The sequence below is a fragment of the Rhinatrema bivittatum genome, chromosome 1 (assembly GCF_901001135.1).
Source record: "Rhinatrema bivittatum chromosome 1, aRhiBiv1.1, whole genome shotgun sequence".
Taxonomy (NCBI): Eukaryota; Metazoa; Chordata; class Amphibia; order Gymnophiona; family Rhinatrematidae; genus Rhinatrema; species Rhinatrema bivittatum.
In genome coordinates, this window is record NC_042615.1 from 522,647,474 (window position 1) to 522,669,741 (window position 22,268).

The 22,268-nt window shown below is 45.1% G+C and overlaps 1 protein-coding gene across 1 annotated transcript; it reads left to right on the plus strand.

Moving 5' to 3' along the window:
• The first annotated feature begins 10,934 nt into the window (after window positions 1-10,934).
• On the plus strand, window positions 10,935-14,044 carry TMEM252 (transmembrane protein 252). The gene is made up of 2 exons (XM_029612998.1): window positions 10,935-11,242; window positions 12,062-14,044. The coding sequence occupies exons 1-2, from the start codon at window positions 10,962-10,964 to the stop codon at window positions 12,339-12,341; spliced, it is 561 nt and encodes a 186-aa protein (XP_029468858.1). The 5' UTR covers window positions 10,935-10,961; the 3' UTR covers window positions 12,342-14,044.
• The last annotated feature ends 8,224 nt before the right edge of the window (window positions 14,045-22,268 follow it).

A 22,268-nucleotide genomic window follows, 5' to 3' on the forward strand; every position in this document is an offset into this window, starting at 1 on the left:
GCGCGCGGGGATTTACGTCTCCCTCCGGGAAGCGTAAATCCCCGACAAAGGTAAGGGGGGGGTGTAGACAGGGCCGGGTGGGTGGGTTAGGTAGGGGAAGGGAGGGTAAGGTGAGGGGAGGGCAAAGGAAAGTTCCCTCCGAGGCCGCTCCGATTTCGGAGCGGCCTTGGAGGGAACGGGGGGAGGCAGCGCGGCTCGGCGCGCGCAGGCTATACAAAATCGATAGCCTTGCGCGCACCGATCCAGGATTTTAGTGGATACGCGCGGCTCCGCGCGTATCTACTAAAATCCAGCGTACTTTTGCTTGAGTCTGATGCGCAAGCAAAAGTAGGCTGATCGCGCTTCTTTTAAAATCTACCCCTTTGTGTACAGCACTGAAAATGCGCGTTAATGCACTATCGCGTATGCAGCACTGCGAGCATGGCAGAAAACCGAGTAACATGTCAAAGGGCTGGCAGTCATACACTGTCGGGCGGATTTTAAAAACTCTGCTCGCGTAAATCCGGGCGGATTTACGCGAGCAGGGCCTTGCGCGCCGGCGCACCTATTTTCCATAGGCCGCCGGTGCGCGCAGAACCCCGGGACGCGCGTAGGTCCCGGGGTTTTTGGAAGGGGGTGTGTCGGGGGCGGGGCCAAACGACGCGGCGTTTTGGGGGTGGGCCCGGGGGCGTGGTTTCGGGCCGGGGCGTTCCGGGGGCGTGGCCACACCCTCCGGAACCGCCCCCGGGTCGAGTCTCGGCGCGCGTGGATTTACGTCTCCCTCCGGGAGGCGTAAATCCATGGATAAAGGTAGGGGGGGGGTTAGATAGGGCTGGGGGGGTGGGTTAGGTAGAGGAAGGGAGGGGAAGGTGAGGGGAGGGCGAAAGAGAGTTCCCTCCGAGGCCGCACCGATTTCGGAGCGGCCTCGGAGGGAACGGAGGCAGGCTGCGCGGCTCGGCGCGCGCTGGCTGCCCAAAATCGGCAGCCTTGCGCGCGCCGATCCAGGATTTTAGAGGATACGCGCGGCTATAAAATCCAGCGTACTTTTGTTTGCGCCTGCTGCGCAAACAAAAGTACGCAATCGCGCAGTTTTTAAAAATCTACCCCTGTGCTATGTCAGGCACATATGGGATATGTCTTAGCCAACTCGTTAATTCAGTATGCAATCATTATGCAACTAGAGGGGAATTTTTAAACTGCACAGGTATAGGCAGCAGAATGGAGTGCACCAAGGGGCACAAGGCTCAGTCAACATTTTGTCCCACATGGAATCAGCAACTATGAAGATTGGAGGGGGGGGGGGGGGGGGGAGTGCAGGGACAGAGGTTGGTTTGTTTTTCCCCCTCCTCAACTAAAGAGGTGTTCCGCTGTCTACGCCTACACTGCAAGTACTTTGTAGCTGTGAGCCTACAAGTGAATTTTCAAAGAGAAACTCTACGTAGACTTTCCCTTTGAAAATTCAGGGTGAGCCATGGGCTTCGCAAAATGAAATCTCCATGCATTGCTGCTGGTTTTGCACCCCCCCCCCCCCCCCTTGACCCAGTGCTTTGGAACAGCGAAGGCTACTTTACCTCCAGAAGATGATGACAGATTGCAGCCCCCAGTTTTACTCAGGTAAAATCTTTGGAAAAATGTTCTCTCAGGGGATGATTTTCTAACGGCCCACATTAATGCACAATTGTGGGTGCATTTTACATTGGTATGGGCATATTTTCACTTCGAAAATTACTTGCACATCAACGCACCAGTTATTTTATGGGGGTGATTTTCCTGAGAAAAAATACCGGCCTGCTTTTGAAAACTGAAGAGTATGCATGTAAGTGCAAGGCCCCCGGGAGCACTTCTGTTCAGTGCTGGCAAACGTAGGCAGGAAGTGGCGCTGTGCCGCACATGAGGAGGGCAGTGCTCCGAAAGCAGCATCGCCCCCTCAGGACTGCCTTTGTGGTAAAGCCTCCTTTGTGCACTTCCTCTGACGCTGAATGCTCCGGCAGTGCCAGTGCTGCTTGAGTTAGAAAGATCCACTAGATGGCAGCCTGCCACGTGCAGGCTTTAGCGCCATAGCCCAGAGGCCCTGACATCGGGAAGCGGCAGGGTGCTGTGAACCCCCTCTGCCTGACACCTTCTCGCTGTAGTAGTACCATTCAGTCATTTCTTAAAATGGTGAAACAAAACAGAAGCCTATGAAACCCTTTTCCAGATTGATTTCAAAGAAAAGTACCCCCCCGCCTTTTTTTTTTTTTTTTTTGCGAACCTCACTGATAAAGAAGGCATTGTAAAAGCTATTAATTAGTGCACGTAGAAAGCCCACCGTACATTTGTGGACAGATTAGACCCACGGTGCATCTTGCTTTCACAGGGATTAAAGAATTGCACTCAGTGGCATAAATTCAAAGTTAAGAGCCGCCAGGTAACAATTTTACAAAGGACCCTAGAGCGTGGGAGTTGTCCACTTCAGAAAATCCAGGAGTGGCTGGGGGAAATAGAGAGGGAGAGAGAGAGGCTCGGGATAGGGGTGTTGCATGAGATCCATGTGAGGGGAGTGGAGGAGACATGCGAGGGCCAGGGATGGGGATTGAAAGAGGCTAAAAAGAAAGGGGAAACGCAGAAGAGGGACGTGAGAAAGCCAGGGGGGTGGATTTGTGTGCAAGAAAGTTAGTGGTGATTGAGGGAGGGTGAATAAACAGAACTGGCATCAAGGTGGGGAAGAGGTGTTGATGTGTGTGTGTGTGTGTGTGTGTAAGAGAGAGCCAGAGGGTGTGAAACCAAAAGGAGTGTGAGGATGGGAGACAATTTTAGGTAGTGAAGGTGGAAAGAGAGAGCTAGTGAGGGGGAGGCTAGTGAGAGTGAAGGGGGAGAGGGAGGGCAACAGAGCCAGAAGGGGTGACGGGACGGGGAGAATGGAAGGGACAGGTGTGTTGGGTTGCAGGGGGCGAGAGAACTAGAGATGGTGATTGGAGGGGAAAGGATTTCAGAGAGACACACAGGGAGGGGCAGTGCAAGAGGGGTGAATGCTTCTGGGGAGAGTGACTTGAAAAGGAGTGAATTTTGGGGAAGAGGAGGTGGGTGTGTAAGAGCCAGAAGGGGTAATAGTGGAGGGCATGCAAGAGAGCTAGAGACTGAGTGCACTGGCACGGAGGCATCAGAAGGAGAGTGTAAGAGGAAGTGGGGACAAGGGAGTTAGTTACTGTGGTAGGCGGAGGGTGAGAGTGGGGACAGATTAGCACAAGGGCTGGGGAGGGAGGTGTTAATGTTGGAGCCACTGAGCCCCTCTCATTCTCTGGTCAGTTTGGGGGAATATTATGCTGGGGCTGACTGAGAGAGAGAGTGATGGGGATGTGAGAGAGAGAGAATGAGAAAAAAAAAAGACAGACATTGGGCAGTGCATATGGGGAGAGAAAAAAAGATGATGCTGGTCAGAGACAGGTGGAGGACAGGATGAGAGGATTGAAAGGCTCAAGAAGGCAGGGTGGAGAGATTGCGATAGACTTGGGGATTGCGAGGGAGGCTCGTGGGAGCAGAATGAAACAAAGATAGACTGGTGGGGACAGGTTTGGGGGATTGAGAGAGAGGGAGAGAGAGAGAGAGAGAGAGACAAGTGGGGTGGGGACTGAGAGAAACTGCTGGGAGCAGGATGGAACTGAAAGAGAGACTGCAGGGACAGGGTGAGTGAACTGAGAGAGAGAGACACCGTTAGAAGGGGATGTCTTCCTCTCCCAAATCCCCCCCCCCCCCCTTTGTCTTTCGAAAAACGCGAGGCTCTTTGGTACTGCGATGATCTCGAGGGAGTAGAAGGCGAGGGAAGGGGATTTTGATGATGCCAGAGGGGTAGATAGAGGGAAGGGAAGGTGATGATGTTGCTGGGGGGTGGGGGAGAGTGTAGGGAGGAATAGGTCATGGTACAGGTCAGGAAACAATTAAAAGAAAAAGATCCTTCGGTGCTAATGTAGCTCTTCTTCTCTCACTGGCTAGCACCGTTCTTCAGGGGCTCAGGGAAATATCTCCATTTCAATACTAGGTTCTTAAGTTCAAAAGAGGGCTGACTTGAATGACTTCACCTTGGCATGAACTTGAGCTCATTCCAGAAGGACTTTAGCTTCACAATTTACCAAATGAAGGAGCTTATGAGTTCAACCTTTGTGAATCCTGTTTCTAACTTTGGATATCTCAACGGGTCCAGTTTGCATTTTAACTAATTTTCTTGGCATTCAATTATAATTATTTCCGGGCCTTTTAATGTTTTACTATTAATATAGCTTAATTCTAGTGAGCCAGCTCATGTGACTTCAAGTAAGGGCCAGGGCTACCTGTTTTGCCTGTCCTGTACAATCAACTGCTGTGCCGTTCCCCACCCAGTGCCAGGGCTAGCAGCCAGGGCAGATATTCAAAACAACCCACCGCCAACTTACCAGTGGCTGCTCCAGCACGGTGCTCCTGCCTTTGGCTGTCCCTCTGACAGTGGCAGCCATAGCAAAGTAAACCTCCCCCTTTTCTCTTCTGCCCAGCATCCACCTTCTTCCTCCCCTACTCCACTCCTTCCCCTGCATTTCCATCTTTCTCTCCCCCCCACCACTGTTTCTCCCAGATCCCCCTTTCACCCTCATCCGCTTCTTGTTCTGCATTCTTCTCTTACTCCCCAACCCAATCCTCGCCCACGCCACATGTGGATTCAAATGAAGCCTTTCATTAACTTCACTTATTTTCAACAATAACTTTATGAATGTCCCAACCCCACTTACAGAACGGGGTACACCGGTGCGGCAGGCTTAAAGTAAGGCTACCAGATTTCTGTTGGGCAAAGCTGCGACACTTGTTCCCTGTAGTGCTGTTGTTAAGCAAATCAGTTCCCTGGGAGGGGGATGTTTTTAACACTAAATATATTTCAGACAAAAGCCTCAGGGCTGTTGGGTGCATCTTGCATACAAGAGAATTAATAATTATGCACTGGGAGAGGTCGAATCAGGCAACAAAATTCTACTGTTCCCAACATGTAAATATGTCTGGGTCTTGAGACTTTGAACTGAGTTCCAGAACTTTAAACAGTAACACCAATAAGTTATTAATATCTTCTATCAGACAATAAAAGTTTCTAAACTATGAGTGCCTTTAGCTCGATTTTCTGACTCAGTGTTAGTGTTCTTATGTCTGTTTGTTAGGATTTGTAAGTATGTGGACCCTTTGACCGAGGCAAGAGGTGGAACCGCCCAGGGGGAGGAGCCCCACTGAGCCTCACCATCGGGAGGAGGAGTCTCGGCTGCGGAATGGGATACAGTAGCGGTTGGAATGAGAGAGAGAGAGTGACCCCTGGAGGTGGGCCATGGAGCGGCAGCACAGCTGCTGACATCAGACTCAACTCTGGAACTGGAGAAAACAAATAGTAATGGCACTACCCGAGGAGTGGGGGTGCTGGTAGCAGTACAGTCACTAAAGTACACTGGGTCCATAGAGATGGTATATGAGAGGGTCCCTCGGTGGGAGGTCATCGTAGTGGTCCGCAGAGCGGGATACACCGGCGAGGGTTCCTCCTCAGATGTCACGGCAATGGTCCGCAGAACGGGGTACACCGGAGAGAGTCCCACGTAGAGAATAATGCAGGTACCGCAGCGTAGTACTCACAGCGACTGAAGGCAGTAGCAGGTCCGGAGAAGCCTCGGGGAATGAGGCAGGCAGGAATCCGTGTGAAGGCCCTCCGAGGAGCGGAGAGCCAAGAGACGAGATAGGGCCCCCAAGGAGCAGGTACCCAATAATCTCCAACACGGAAGCAGGAACCGGAATAGCGTTGCAGAGAGAGAGAGAGAGAGATAATTGTAGCAAGTGAACTCGTTGCCAAGTCGCTGTCCGTCTGGGCTGGTGAGCTGAAGTATCCAGGTTGAGTGACGTCGTCTGGTGGGGATGCCCCCGAGGTTCCCACCATGACATGGTTAAAGCTGGTTGGGGAGAGCGCGCGCGCGCGCGCCTAGGGAGCCCCGCAGGTAAGATGGCGGTCGGTGGCGTCCATGCCACTCGAGGAGGCCCGAGAACAGAGGGTGGAAGGCCGGTGGTAGCTGGCAGAGGCCGCGAGTTCCCCCAACCCAGCTAAGGCAGCAAACAAAGAGGTGAGCATCAGTGGCCGCATCCACCTGCAGCCGAGGAGCATAACAGTAACCCCCTTCTTAGGGGGGTACTGTTATGGAGCAGTTTTATGGAGCAGAGGCTACCTGTCCCTTCTTTTTTTTTTTTTTTTTACCAATTTCAAGAGCAGCCTGTCCGCTCCCCTCCCCCCCACAAAGATGAGAAATGGCAAAAACTAATGGGGCTTATGCTTCCAGCGCTGCTTCTGTCTCCCTTTCTTTTATGGCTAGAGACGGTGCCGGAAGCGTAGGCTTAATGCAAGCTTGCACCTCCAGTGCTGCCTGTCTTAGGGCAGTGCTGGCGGTGCCGGGAGCGGGGCAGAGGGTCCCGTGCTCCTGGCAATAAAAAGGAAGGTACCAGGGTGGGGGATGGGGAGGGTCAGGCGGAAAGGGGAGATCCGCAACATTTCTCATCTTTGCGGGAGGGCAGCAGGGAAGGGAGTGGGCAGGCTGCTCTTGAAATTGGTAAAAGTAAATAACTAAATAAATAAATAAAACGGGACAGGGAGCCTCTGCTCCATAAAAACGTTTGGAGGGGGTGAGAAGGGGATTGCCCCGGAGACTCCTGTATTTTATAGCTTTTGCAATCTTATGACAGCACTACTTAGCCGGACATCATTTAAAGCTATCCGTTTAGGTAGCAAGCTTTCTGGCTACACAAAGCTGGATAACTTAAAAACCCAACAGGGTCATTTATCATTTCGCATTAGGGCCTTAACGCTAGCGTTAAATAACGCAACACACAAATGGACGGAGTTTTTAGTAATGCGTAGGGGTGTGCATTCGTTTGCGACAAAATAGGAAATATAGACGGTATTTCCTATTTCATCGTGTTTCGGGGGGCCCCCAAAATGATAGGAAAACCCACGAAATTTCATGTGGTTTTCTTATCGGTTTTTTTTGGGGGGGGAGAAAGGGCACATTAAAAAAAAACCCCAAACCCACCCCAGCTCTTCAGATTTAATTAATTACAATCCCCTCCCCCCCACAAAACTTGCCTAAAGTCCCTGGTGGTCCAGCAGGGGTCCCGGGAGCGATCTCCTGCTCTCGGGCCATCGGCTGCCAGTAAACAAAATGGCGCCGGTGGCCCTTTGCCCTTACCATGTGACAGGGGCTATCAGTGCCATTGGCTGGCCCCTGTCACATGGTAGGAGCAATGGATGGCCCACACCATTTTTTAAGATGGTGCCGGCCATCCATTGCTCCTACCATGTGACAGAGGCCGGCCAATGGCAACGATAGACCCTGAAACACAGTAAGCTGTTGCAAGGAGCTTTCTAGCTTCCAGAATAAAAAAAACGTCTGCTGTCTATATATGGAACACTACTGTCTTAAGAAATTTATTGGGTTGTGATCCTTGAATCTGGGAAGAAGAATAAAAGGCATTATTTCTGTAAATTTGCCTGGTTGCTTGGGTGGTTTGGGACTAGCTAGTGTGCTCCAGAATGACCTTTTAACATCATCTATATTAATCCAATATTTTGATTCCACAAATGGAACATTCCTCACTGTAGTAGTATATAGTTACCCCAGTACAGGCTTTAAATAGCCTCACATGCTACCAGGATGCTGGCGTGCACCAGAGCCATGGTAAGCCTATGGCCAATATGGTTCAGCCATAGACACCACTGTCTGAAGGGCGCAATGGAGCTGCACTGCTGGCCTGCCTCAGGAAGCTATTACCTAATGCAAGGCTAGAAGTGCTGGTTGCCTTGATGGCAGCATGGGCAGAGTTTAAGGGAGAACAGAAGGAAGAGTCATGGCCTGGGGATGTCAGGGCACGCAGCAGGACCCATGCCCTGCTTCTTTATAGCATCCTGCCTGTCTGTCCTCCTTCCTCCGTGGCCTGATGTAGCTCGGCGGTGTCAGTCAGAGCTGCTAACCCTGCTGCTGACAACTCTCGTCTTCCACTCACTCATTCAATAAGCAGTTTGAACTGCGTTGGGCTCCCTGGTACAGAGAACCACATGGTTCAGCCAGCTGATTATTGAACCATGCAGGTAAGAAGAAGAGAGGTGCCCGTATGGGGTTAGCAGAACTGATTGACACAACTGGCGTTAGGCAAGAGAGGGAGGAGATAAAAAAGAGCCATTAGAGGTTTGAAGCTGCTGGGTGGGGGACAGTGGGAACTGGCTGGGATTGGGGGGGGGGGGAAGAGATCAGGAATCTGTGGATTTGGAAAGAGTGGGAAGTTGCATATATCTATCCATTTTATATTGCATATATCTATCCATTTTATATCGCTTGTTAATTTGTACAGTTTTACCCCTGTTTTCTCCCCCCCACCTTCCCTGCTACCCAGTAAAGCCCAATTGGCTACTTTATGTTACATGGAAACCGATGTGATGTTATCCTAACGAATGTCTGTATACAAAAATTGCAAATAAAATAAATATAAATAAATAAATAAGTTGGGAATAAGAAGGGAGAGTGGAAGTTCTGGAATTGGGAGAGAGTGGGGAATTGGGTGAGAGAATGGGGGAAGGGAGAGTGGGGGCTGGGATTGGGGAAGAGTGTGCATTTGGGAAATGAGTGGGAGAATAGGAGGGAGAGCGGGGAAGGGAGGGTGGGAACTAGGGAATTCAGTGCACCTTGCCACTGATTTGTGACAAGGACACGAAGAGAGAGTGAGAGACTAAATTAAAGAGGAAAGGTTCAGACTGGCAACGCGACTCAAGGTGGGAACACTGAATTTGATCAGCCCATATCAACAGGTATGTGACCTTGGATTGGTAGTGAGAGCACTCTGTAAAGAATTTAAATATATTTTATCCACTTTCTGTAGTCTTTCTGATTATTTCAAAGTTTCTGATATCCTACCAGAGTACCTAGATATTTTCTTGTTTTAGTTTAAAATTAAGCTTCAAATCCACTCTCTCTGATCTGGCCTTCAATTAACTTCCTCATGGCCATTGTTTTTCCACCCTTGCCCCAGTTTTGTAAATCATTGGGAGGCACCCTGGATGAGGGCACCACATGAATGCAAGATAAGATACAATAAGAGAAACTCTTCCACACCTTAACGCCACAAGAATCTGTATGTATTGTGGATAGAGGAAGGAGGAAGCCTTAATTAATACAATTAGAAATGTATCTTTTCTTTTTAAGGAAAAATGGAAAGGGAAGATGGAGGCAAAAAGAGGAATGATGGGTAGGACATGAGACTGGGGGAGTTGGAGAAGGTGTGCAACAATAAAAAATGAGATGGAGAAAGAATGAAGAGATGGTAGTTTGGAGAAGAGACATTAGAAAATAGAAATATAGTACATGACAGCAGATAAAGGCCAAAATGGCCCATCCAGTCCAACTAGTTAAGGCTCATCCACTTTGGGTAGATGTGCATATAAATTCCCATAATGCAACACAACACCAACTGCCTCTCCCCTTCCCCATGTCTTTCACCTGACTTCTTAACCCATTTCCTACCATTACCCTGTGCCCTCCATATCTGTCTCAAGCATGTCCAAATAGTGATAGCCTTTACCACCTCCACTGGTTGGACATTTCAGGCCTCGCCATTTTGGCTTTGATTCTTACTGGAGCAATATTTTGGCCAACACCAAGAACTCCTTCTATTTCTTATTACCCTAGAAGAGGCCTTGAGTATTGACTAAAGTATTGGTCTTGTAAGAATCAAAAGTCAAAGATGGCAAGGCCTGTAATTGTATCAGAATAAATGTCAAAGAGACAAGGAGAAATTGGGAAAAGAGAGGAAGAAGGAAAGAATTAGGAAAAGAACTCAGAAAATAGACAAGAGGAAAGCAGAATGTTGACCAAAAAAGAACAAGGAAGAAAAAAAAATTAAGTTTCAGCACTATGCTGAGCACAGGAATGTCTTGTTATGGACCCGTTACCCAGGATCACTGAAACCTCTCTAAGTTGTGCACATGTATGCAGCTCGTGAACCACCCCCGCACACAGCAAAACATAGTGCACACAACAAATCCTGTTATTTGCCTTATACTGGCTCATAGCGCATAAATTTGAACTCAGATTAAAAAATAATTGCCCAACAGAAAATGTTTGCACACGTAGCCTTTCGATAATTACAGGTAGCATTGCCCAGGATCATTCTTAGACTCCATCTTCTTCCTCTTTGCCCTGATCCTCCCTTCCATCTTCAGAGTGTGTGTGCTTGCATGCCTTCCAATAGAATCTCCAGGCTACAATGGCACTCTTGGATAGTTATTGGGGGTATGATGTCACAGGGAGGATATCTATTCCCTATCCTGATGGGGTGTGCAATGAGCATCACTTTTGTCACTGCTTTGGCCCATCCTGTTAAGAGAGAGTTCCAAGGTCAGTCCTTAACCTGGTTGTCTCCCAGGTGGGAATGCATAGTACTGACTAGCTGGATCACGGAACCAGCTCCTCCGGGTAACATCTAACATGAATTAAAGCTGATAGAAATTCACACATGCTTGAACTTCCCCCCTCTTCCTCCTGCACAAAACTGTTCTCTCTTCTTCTAATTGTTTCTGCTGCATTTGTCTGCCTTCTCCTCTCCCCCCCACTGATCACAGCTGAAATACAGGACATGCTCTACCCTAATAAATGTACTGTGGCATCTACTATTGTTCCAGTTCGAGTTATGCTGAATGACTGCGTGTCCAACAGTAATTACTTTACTATAACAGTTCATCAACTACTCTGGCAAAAAAATTAAACAGGAAGTTTTTGTTTTCTGTGTTTGAAAGTTTTTATGATTAAAAATTAATCCCAGAGGATATTGCATTTGAGTGCGTACTATAAAAGGTTAATGAATACCTTGTAATTGCTTCCATCACTCATTGTCCAAAGGCCACATTGGGTCTGAGCATATAAAACCTTGAATAATGTTGATATGAAAGATAGCTCCAGAGGAGGATTTCAGCCATGGAGATTCGGAAGAACATCCTTACTGTGGTTCGCTTCTCTCTGCTCATAAGTGGCTTTTCTCTTGTGTGCTTGGGAGCCTTTTATGTGTCTACAAGCTATTCCTGCAACTGCAGGGGTGAAATGATCCTTGCATACTCTCTGCTACCCTCTGGGTTTCTTCTTCTTCTGATTGGGATTTTTTGGAATACATACCATGAGGCCAACCACAAAAGCATTTTCCATAATATCATCAGGCAAATTCCTGGTCCGAGAGAACTGCGCATCAATACTATAGACAGGTAGGCACCACATGGTAGGCAAGTACAATATCTTAAAAACACAATTTAGATATTGATGGTAAACATGACATGAAAAGAAAAATCAACCCCATTTCTTTGATAGTATATAACTTTCATTTGCTCAATCAAGGTAACCAATTGGAAACATCTGAATGCAACTAGATAATTAAGATAAATCCTAACAGCAAGCAGCATTATATAAAGAAAAATAACACTGCATTTGATTCATGCAAGACTTGATTTCAGAAATGACTTGATTGTACAATAAGGGGGCCTGATTCATTATAGTCTTTTTTTTTTCCCATTCTGTATCTATGAGGAAAACAGCTTAGTGAATCAGGCCCTAAATACTGAAATATTTAGGGGCCTGACTTAAAATCAAACAGTATGTTGGAATCTGCAGTCATTTACAATGTTTCTCTGTAAAGCAAATTTACTGGAATGATTCACAATCCTAATCATGATCCATACTTCAGACTCCTATGTACACAATCCTAATCATAATCCATACTTCAGACTCCTATGTACACAATCCTAATCATAATCCATACTTCAGACTCCTATGTACACAATCCTAATCATGATCCATACTTCAGACTCCTATGTACACAATCCTAATCATAATCCATACTTCAGACTCCTATGTACACAATCCTAATCATGATCCATACTTCAGACTCCTATGTACACAATCCTAATCATGATCCATACTTCAGACTCCTATGTAGTGCCTGTTTTACCTAGTGGATACTGAAGTAAATGTTCTTAATCTACTGCAGATGACTTTAGCTTGCTAAATGGATTTCTTTGTATTTTCAGGCCAGACTTCTACCCTCCATCCTACGAAGAAAGCGTGAACTGTGGAAGTCAGCATAACTCGGTCCCAAGTAGCCAAGCCAAAAGGGAGGAAGAGGCGTATAATATCCCTCCACCACTGTATACTGAAAACAGTTTTGAAATTGTGGATGAAAACGATGGCCATGAAGACTTGCCGCCACCATATGAAGCCTCTGTGCAGCATCCTGGTGCCAGCACCTCCTCTAGCAATGCGTCCATTTCAGGCCCCAGTGACACAAGCATTCCGGAAGCAGGACTATGACAGCCAGCAAGGGGACAGGGGACACAGCAAATTATATTGGCTGCAGTCAGTTATTCCAGATGAGCCGCCGAGTGTGGCAGAAGTGGAACTGGAGGAGCTATGGGATATAGTAATGCTGCACACTGGTGCAGTGTGCACCCAGTTTGGGGTCCAGCACTGACCAAGCCAGCTGAAAATAATGTGGTAACATCCCGGTTATCCGAGAATATTCATGAGGCCATAGCTCCAAGAGAGAGAGTTCTGAACTGGGCCTTGCAAGATGAATGAATAAGAAGGGTGCCCAATTTTACATTGAGCAAAATTGCTCAGTCTTACTATACTGTGCCAGAGGCACGGCAGGTTGTTTACATAATTTAAATTTTTTTTTATCATTCTCTTGTGTTTATACAAAGCAACATCAGTAAACTCATCACACATAGATACGTGTTAAGACTACAGTCATTCACTTTAGATGCACTCCAGGGTCGGATTTAAGATTCTGGCACCCACAGGCAGTGTCACTGAGGTGCCCCTTTGAAGCCCTGCCAGCACATGGCCCTAGGGGAGGTAGGAGCAGGCTCCTCTTTGGCCTGGATATCTGGCACCCTGGGCCGTTGTCTGTGTTGCCTGTGCCTAAATCCGTAGCGGTGCACCCAGCAGATCATGCGTCTGTAATGCTTTAAAAGGTTTGGGTGCTGCCCCCTTTGCATTTTGTTCCATGCATTTTTTCGTAGTTATCAATGTAATAATACCAAAGCAGTCGAGCACTTTGTCTTAAACAGTGTCCTTCTTTCCAGCAGCTTCTTAACAGTAGTTCTCTTCTAAGCTAGGTGTTACGATCTGACAATATCATTAATACTACATGAAAGGTGTTTATGGTTATGGGACATTTGCTTTCATTTTACCGCTGTTCAGTTAACTGGCGCTCAATTTCTAGCACAATTTTTGCATAGCTTTGTTTTCTTGCTGCACCCATTCCTTAGATGCATTGAAAAGACTGTAAAATATACAGCAACCACCTAATGATTGCCCGTGGAGGGCATGGCTGCCATATCACTCAGTTCCTAGCTACAGATTTCTGGCCGTTTCTGGTTTTTGAACTTGCATTTCAGTTCATTGTTGGACTGGTAATCCTGCTTCTTCCACCTGACATCAACATTGCAAGATCCAGATTCCATCAGGAGGGTCTCAGAAAGCAGACACTGACGTAAAGTCTCCTTGCAAGCAATGACAAGTGTACAAATCAGCCTTTGGAGGCCACAAACCTGTCCAGTTTTCATGCAACCCAAAAAGAATGTATAAGAGAGAATTTTGCATGAAATAGATCTTGCAAATGATAATTTGGGTATGTATTGGTTAACCTGAAATCCTTTCCAGTTGCCAACTTCTGGCATACACAATAATAAGAAATGTTAATGTCTTGGGATGTGATAAAGACTTTCATATTTTAAATCTTTTTGGCATTAAATGCCTAAGAAATTTCTGCTAACATATCTCCCTCCCCCTGCACTTTCTTTGATGTATTAGACCAGCAAAGCTGTCTGGTTAGCAAGAGCAGCTGGAAGAGTTTATTTGGTAGCACTTATTTGTCACACATTCAGAGTTCTCCCTCTCATTCTCTGTGTTGATGGTTACTGATGTTTGTACAGCTGTACAGTATTTAGTTTTTTTCAGTTTATGTGTTTGGTTTTTTTTTCAATAAAATGTATCTTTTGCTCAAAGTATCAAGCCTTTCATTCATTCATTCTTTCAGGGTAACTGATTAAGATGAAATCAGAACGGACACCAAATGCTATATGTGATGTACTGAAAATGCTAGGGCGGATTTCAAATTATTTGTGCTGCTGCAACCTGGTCACATAGCATTGTGTTTGCCAGATGTGGTACAACTGGCCCATCTGATTGGTGGATTTAGTTTCTTACTGCAAATATCACCACCATTCCTGACTGATAAGCAGCCCTACAAACAGTGCGCCTCAGCCTCTGCCAATACATTTTATTTTTTTATTAGGTGGTGTAATCCTCCTGTCTTGACAAAGGTCCCTCCTTTGCCCCTCTATTGCACAGGTTCTCAGCAGGATCTTCCTCTGCTCATGACTCCGGCCCTGTAGTTGAATCTTTGCCCAAAAGAGGCAATGCTATGGTGTGTTTTGCTTTTTGTGACAATATTGCAGCAGAATTGTTCTGCTGGTCCTGTCCGCTGCTTTAAATGATTCTTGGATCAGAAAAAGCAGTCAATGAATGCCTTTCAAGATTTCGGGACTTCCCTTGAGCCTGTTCTAAAGCATTTATAATCCTGTTGGGAGCAGCTGGATTTGGATTTAATTACTCGCCCTTCCAAACCTGTAATCAATTCAAGTCTAGTAGATAGATTATAAACCTTCTTGGGTAGGGACCTAAGTTGGTACCCCAAGAAATGGAGGGTGACGTGACTTGCTTAAAGCCACAAGAACCATCATTGGGGGAAGCATAGCCTGAATGCTGGTTTCCCAGGCAGCTGCTCTATCCAGTAGTCCACACCTGTAGCTTCTCTGGCCAGGGTGTGGAGATCAGATGATGCATAATCAACCATCTTCTTGGTACAGAAAGCTCCAACAAGAAGTACAAGTGAGTTACTATAGCATACATTACAGTGGTAAGTGATGGACAGCACTCAGACACTTGTGGCTAAGTAATAGAAAATAAAAAGTCAAACTGTTGAAGCCTGCTTATCTGATTTCCTGGTTTGCACATTTTTAAAACTAGCAAACTTTTGCTGAGGAAAAAAAAAAATTCCAAAAAACACTATTTAAAAAAAAAGTTACTGCAAAACTCACAATTAAACAAAACTGTGGGGGTCAATATTCAAATCGTTTGTCCAGCTAAGTTTGGGACTTGGCCAGACAAGCCCGCTGGCTTTCAAAATTTCCTTGCTCTGACCACCTCCGAGTTATCCAGCTAAGTAGTTAGCTGGGTAAATCTGGAAACTTGTAGGTGATCTGGGGCTGAGCTAAGTTAGCTGGATAAATGATCGAATAACACCAATATTCACTTAGCTAATTTATCTGGCTAAGTCTAGCTGTGCCAGAGAGCAGGCCTAGTTTAGTCAAATATGTTTATCTGTCTAACTAGGACTTTATCTGGCTATATTCAGCAGAGTTCCTAACAGGCAACACTCAAACGAATATCTCATACAAGTTATCAGGCCAGCTTTAGCCAGATAACTTGTCTGCTTCCCATGCTGCTAAAAAATCAGGTTCTATGTATCTTTCCTTCTCTCTCTTGCTATATATATATACAAACAGTGAACACGTGTAAAAAGTACGTAGAAACACAGAATACAATGGCACATAAAGACCAAAAAGTCTATATACCTTTCTCACTGCAGTTCCACAAAGGCCAGGGCTGGTTTTCAGGGTGTGTGAGCTGTGCAGCTGCACAGGGTACCCTGCGTGAAGGGGGGCTGCCATAATGGTGTCCCCTCAGCCATCCCCTTTCACATCATGTAAGCAGAGGGAAAGAGGGAGTTGTGGGGATAATGGTGCTAGGCAAAGGCTGGGGAGGGGAAGTATGCGCCTAATTTTAAGAGGTTACTAGAGCAAATCTACTTTGCGTATCTTCCATAGGAGTTTGCTGACTTTCACACACACATATGTAAGTGGATTTTAAAACATGCATGCATGAGGATCATACCAAATTTTCAATGAGTCCACCACTTTACCCAGTTAATAACATGGTCTTCAAAACCCCTTTTGTTCATCCTGCATGCTCCCCAGTTAACCCAGACCCTCACTCTGTCCTGTAAGCCTTACAACTGCAGATCTGCAGACTTGCTCCCCATCAGGAGCAGCGGTAAAGTTACGCGGCTAACAAGCCGACGTGTGCTGTGCTCTCTGGTTTTAAACACCCATTTTCCGCCCTTTTATTTTTGGCACGTGCACAGGTATATACGTGAGTACTTCGTGGCTTTTTTAAATTTGCAATCTTTGCGTGTGGCCCACATACGCGCTTATGTAGGCATTTTTGTGCGAGCAATGTTCTTAAAATCTACCTCTGTCTGTTCAGCTCAGAAAGGGTAAAAAATTAAGTTTCTCTTTAAATTTCTCCAGTTAATCACACTTCACCGAATGGCCCAAGTCCAACAACGAGGGCAAAAGAAACCGAAGTGCGACTGGTGCTCCGGCAGACAGGCCCCGATACCGGCTCCCCACCAGAGCAGTGGGACACTAAGGGTTTCTGACCGAAGAGGCGTTCCCTCCCCCTCCCCCCGGAGAAGGGAAGAAGCAGCCGACGCCGGCTGGCCTGCTCCCGCCCACTGACTGCCCCTCAGCCCGCGCTCTACAACAAGAGGGCAGAAGAAGCTGAAGTAGTGCCCGAGGCGCTTGTGCCAGCAGGCGCATGCCCTTCGTGTGTTCATGAAGGAGCATGATAAAGGAGCTTGCCCCTTTCTGTGCCCCTTCGTGCCGCCCAAAGCAAATCTGAAACAACTAATTAATCTCGCCCTTACCAAACTGCTAGAATAATGGAGCCGACACACCTCATCGAAACCATCACAGGAAAGGGAATTTAAGGAAATCTTAGGAAAACCTGAAGACTTCAGCAAAGAAAGAGCTCAAATCTCACCTACCCCACTATAGATAACAACTCTCCAGTAATTTCTTCCTGTCTAATGTTTACCCACCTATTACTGAATGTACAGTCACTATAAAAAAAAATCCCACTGATAAGAACATAAGAACATAAGAAATTGCCATGCTGGGTCAAGCCCAGCATCCTGTTTCCAAAAGAGGCCAAAACCAGGCCACAAGAACCTGGCAAATACCCAAACACTAAGAAGAACCCATGCTACTGATGCAATTAATAGCAGTGGCTATTCCCTAAGTATAATTGATTAATAGCCATTAATGGACTTCTCCTCCAAGAACTTATCCAAGCCTTTTTTGAACCCAGCTACACTAACTGCACTAACCACCTCCTCTGGCAACAAATTCCAGAGCTTTATTGTGCGTTGAGTGAAAAAGAATTTTCTCCGATTAGTCTTAAATGTGCTACTTGCTAACTTCATGGAATGCCCCCTAGTCCTTCTATTATTCGAAAGTGTAAATAACCGATTCACATCTACTCATTCAAGACCTCTCATGATCTTAAAGACCTCTATCATATCCCCCCTCAGCCGTCTCTTCTCCAAGCTGAACAACCCTAACCTCTTCAGCCTTTCCTCATATGGGAACTGTTCCATCCCCTTTATCATTTTGGTTGCCCTTCTCTGTACCTTCTCCATCGCAACTATATCTTTTTTGAGATGTGGCGACCAGAATTGTACACAGTATTCAAGGTGCGGTCTCACCATGGAGCGATACAGAGGCATTATGACATTTTCCATTCTATTAACCATTCCCTTCCTAATAATTCCTAACATTCTATTTGCTTTTTTGACTGCTGCAGCACACTGAGCTGACGATTTTAAAGAATTATCCACTATGATGCCTAGATCTTTTTCCTGGGTGGTAGCTCCTAATATGGAGCTTAACATCGTGTAACTACAGCAAGGGTTATTTTTCCCTATATGCAACACCTTGCACTTGTCCACATTAAATTTCATCTGCCATTTGGATGCCCAATCTTCCAGTCTTGCAAGGTCTTCCTGTAATGTATCACAGTTGCTTGTGATTTAACTACTCTGAATAATTTTGTATCATCCGCAAATTTGATAACCTCACCTGTCGTATTCCTTTCCAGATCATTTATATATATATTGAAAAGCACCGGTCCAAGTACAGATCCCTGAGGCACTCCACTGTTTACCCTTTTCCACTGAGAAAATTGACCATTTATCCTACTCTCTGTTTCCTGTCTTTTAACCAGTTTGTAATCCACGAAAGACATCGCCTCCTATCCCATGACTTTTTTGTTTTCGTAGAAGCCTCTCATGAGGGACTTTGTCAAACGCCTTCTGAAAATCCAAATACACTACATCTACCGGTTCACCTTTATCCACATATTTATTAACCCCTTCAAAAAAATGAAGCAGATTTGTTAGGCAAGACTTCCCTTGGGTAAATCCATGTTGACTGTGTCCCATTAAATCATGTCTTTCTATATGCTCTACGATTTTGATCTTGAGAATAGTTTCCACTATTTTTCCCGGCACTGTATTCAGGCTCACTGGTCTATAGTTACCCGGATCGCTCCTGGATCCTTTTTTAAATATTGGGGTTACATTGGCCACCCTCCAGTCTTCAGGTACAATGGATGATTTTAATGATAGGTTACAAATTTTAACTAATAGATCAGAAATTTCATTTTTTAATTCCTTCAGAACCCTAGGATGCATACCATCCGGTCCAGGTGATTTGCTACTCTTTAGTTTGTCAATCTGGCCTACTACATCTTCCAGGTTCACAGTGATTTCGTTCATTTCGTCTGACTCATCACCCCTGAAAACCATCTCTGGAGCTGGTATCTCCCCAACATCTTCATTAGTAAACACGGAGGCAAAGAATTCATTTAGTCTTTCTGCAATGGCCTTATCTTCCCTAAGAGCCCCTTTAACCCCTCTGTCATCTAATGGTCCAACCGACTCCCTCACAGGTTTTTTGCTTTGGATATATTTAAAAAAGTTTTTATTATGAGTTTTTGTCTCTATGGCCAACTTCATTCCAAATTCTCTCTTCGCCTGTCTTATCAATGTTTTACACTTACCTTGACAATGCTTATGTTTTATCCTACTTTCTTCAGATGGATCCTTCTTAAAAATTTTTAAGGATGTTTTTTTGGCTAAAATAGCCTCTTTCACCTCACCTTTTAACCATGATGGTAATCGTTTTGCCTTCCTTCCACCTTTCTTAATGCGCGGAATACATATGGACTGCGCCTCTAGGATTGTATTTTTAAACAATGTCCAAGCCTGTTGAACACTTTTAACCTTTGCAGCTGCACCTTTCAGTTTTTTTCTAACTATTTTCCTCATTTTATCAAAGTTTCCCTTTTTAAAATTTAGTGTTAGAGCTGCAAATTTTCTTATTGTCCCCTTCCAGTTATTAGTTTAAATTTGATCATGTTATGATCACTGTTGCCAAGTGGCCCCACCACCGTTACTTCTCTCACCAAATCTTGCGTTCCACTAAGATAAATGATCTCCTAGAGCAACTAAATCCTATTGTCTTCTGCATAAAGGAAACATGGCTGAAAGAAAAATATAATGTACTCTTAAATCAAATTGTTCACCACAACCATGATATCTTTCACTTTCCCAGACCAAAATGTAAAGGTGGGGATCTACTAATAATCAGTAAAAAAGAACTTAAACTTAAATCCTATAAAGCTGAGATTAACCATCCCTATGAGATGGCAATTCTAAAATCACCACAACTATACATAGGCATGGTCTATTGCCTTCCTGGAATACTCCAAAAAGACTGCTCACTTCTAATCGAAATATTCACAAAAGAGTTCCCATTACATTAATCAACACTAATCATAGGAGACTTCGACCTAAATGTAGATAACACACTTAAAACCAAAGCATGTGAAATATTTTTAGATACTATGGAAGCAATGGGATGCTCACAATTTGTAACCTATCCCACTCATAAAGTAGGACATATCCTTGACCTAATATTTACCAATCACAATAACTGCCTAATCAAATCTTCTCACAATATATTGCCATGGACTGATTACCAACTAATAAAAGCAGAAATAACCCTTCTCAACATAAAACAAACAAAATCAAATAATAATCACTCTTTTACCTACAGAAAAAAAGAACTGGAAATACTGGAAGAAACAAAAATAAGATAATCGATTTTAATCAAGACAATGCCATCTCAGCATTTGAATCCTTGAATAAAATCAATGAAATAGCACATAACCTAAGCCAGTCCAGACAATAACGTTCCAAAAAGAGCGGAATAGCTCTAAACAAAAGAAACCATGATACAGGGAAGAACTAAGACACACTAAACAGAACTAAGAAAATCTGAAAACCAATGGCGGAAATGCCAATCTACAGAATCACTAGAAAAATACAGATCCCTACTAACAAAATACCTTGATCAAATCAATAAAGCAAAAAAAGACTACTATGCTAAACAGATTTATGGTGTAATATTTAATTCCAAATTACTATTTGAAACAGTTAAAAACTTAATCAAGGACCCATCTTCTTCCATCTCAAATGATCTCTTTTCAAAGAATTCCTGCAAAGAATATGCCACCTTAGATAGAATCAATAGGTTAAAAATACAATTCTCTACCTGCTCGCCATCAAAATGTTGCGTCCGTCGGTCTCAGGCGGCTTCGACCTTTGTGCCTCACCTTTCTTCCTTCTCTCTCCTCAAGCCTTGGGAGGTTGGCTGCCACCGCGTCTTCATGCCGCTCTCCCCGGTGTCCTTGGATTGGCAACGGTGATGGCGTTTGCCATGTTTCTCCTGAGGGCCTCCTAGGGTACACGCGCGCACGCCACCCACATCTTTATTCACGTCATGGCGGGAACCTCGGGGGCGTCCCCTCCGAGTGACATCAGCACATCCTGGTATTTAGCCTGCCCTTCGTTTGCTAACAAACTGAGTTAGCAAGGATTGGATTCGCTCCAGTCTAAGCTGCTCTGCCACTTCCCAGCCGCCGCTGGAAGCTCTCTCTCTGCCCTTCGGGGTAATTCATCACTAACCTGGGTACCCGCTTCTCGGGGGCCCAGCTTCTTTCTTTCAGGTAACTATCTGGGAAACCAGGTACTCGCTCCTTGAGGGCCTGTGCTCTCTATACTGGTGCCTGCAACTGCTTCGCTTCTGCCTGCCAGGATCTCCATCAATACAGCTAACTATTCAGTGAATACTAATTCTCTCAGTCTGTTCCACCTTCAGCTTCAGCGCTTGGAGTCTACATCCGGGTGCTGCCTCTGCTACCCTGCGCTGCTTTCATCTACTCAAGAGTGGGACTGGTCTCCTTTGCCGAGGACCCCTGGACTGCTTCTACTGGGTTGCCTTACTACTGTTCACCCTGGGCAGTACTATCAAGCTGTATAATAAATACAAAGTATTTAAACTCAAAATTAACCAAATCATTACAAAATTTAAGCCTGCAATCCATCCACTAAACAAAATCCCTGTAAGTTCCCTGAAAATAGTACACAGCGTAATCACTCCAACTAATGCAACCATAATCAACCACTCACTATCAGAAGGACTGGTCCCAGCTGGGGCAAAACAAGCAGTAATTAAACCAATCCTAAAAAATAATGCTGGCAGAACTGACAATTGGGACAATTATCAACCAATATCCAACTTGCTTTTTATCGCAAAAATCCAAGAAAAAGCAATGTTATCCCAACTAGAAAACCGTCTAGAAGAAAATAATATTCTATATCCAAATCAATTCAGATTCAGAAAAAATTGTTCAACAGAAACCTTACTCATTTCATTAACAGACCCTGTACTACAGGAGTTTGACAACAACAAATCTTTTATCCTAGTACTAATTGATTTAACAGCAGCCTTCAACACTGTAGACCATACCCTGCTATGCCACCAGTTGAGAAAAATTGGAATAGACGGAAATGTTATCAAATGGTTCTCTTCCTTCCAATCAGACAGGACATTCCAAGTCAGACTGGGAAATCACATATCTGACACCTTCACAATCGATACAGGTCAGGTATTTCCCCAGGGTTCAGCTCTCTTGGCAAGACTATTCAACATTTATATGCTGCCTCTGTGTACATTACTAGTGGAATTAGGGATCAACTTCTTCTTATACACAGATGACATACAAATCTACACCCGTTCAAAAAATCATTTGAAAAAAATGCATCAACTCTGTCTACATACATGAAGGCAATTCAACAAGAACTATCACAGCTGAAACTATATAGGGATGTGAATCGTTTTTGAACGATTAAAATTATCGTCAGATAATTTTAAAATCGTCCAAAATCGTTAGAGTGCAGATACAATACAAATGCCCCCGATT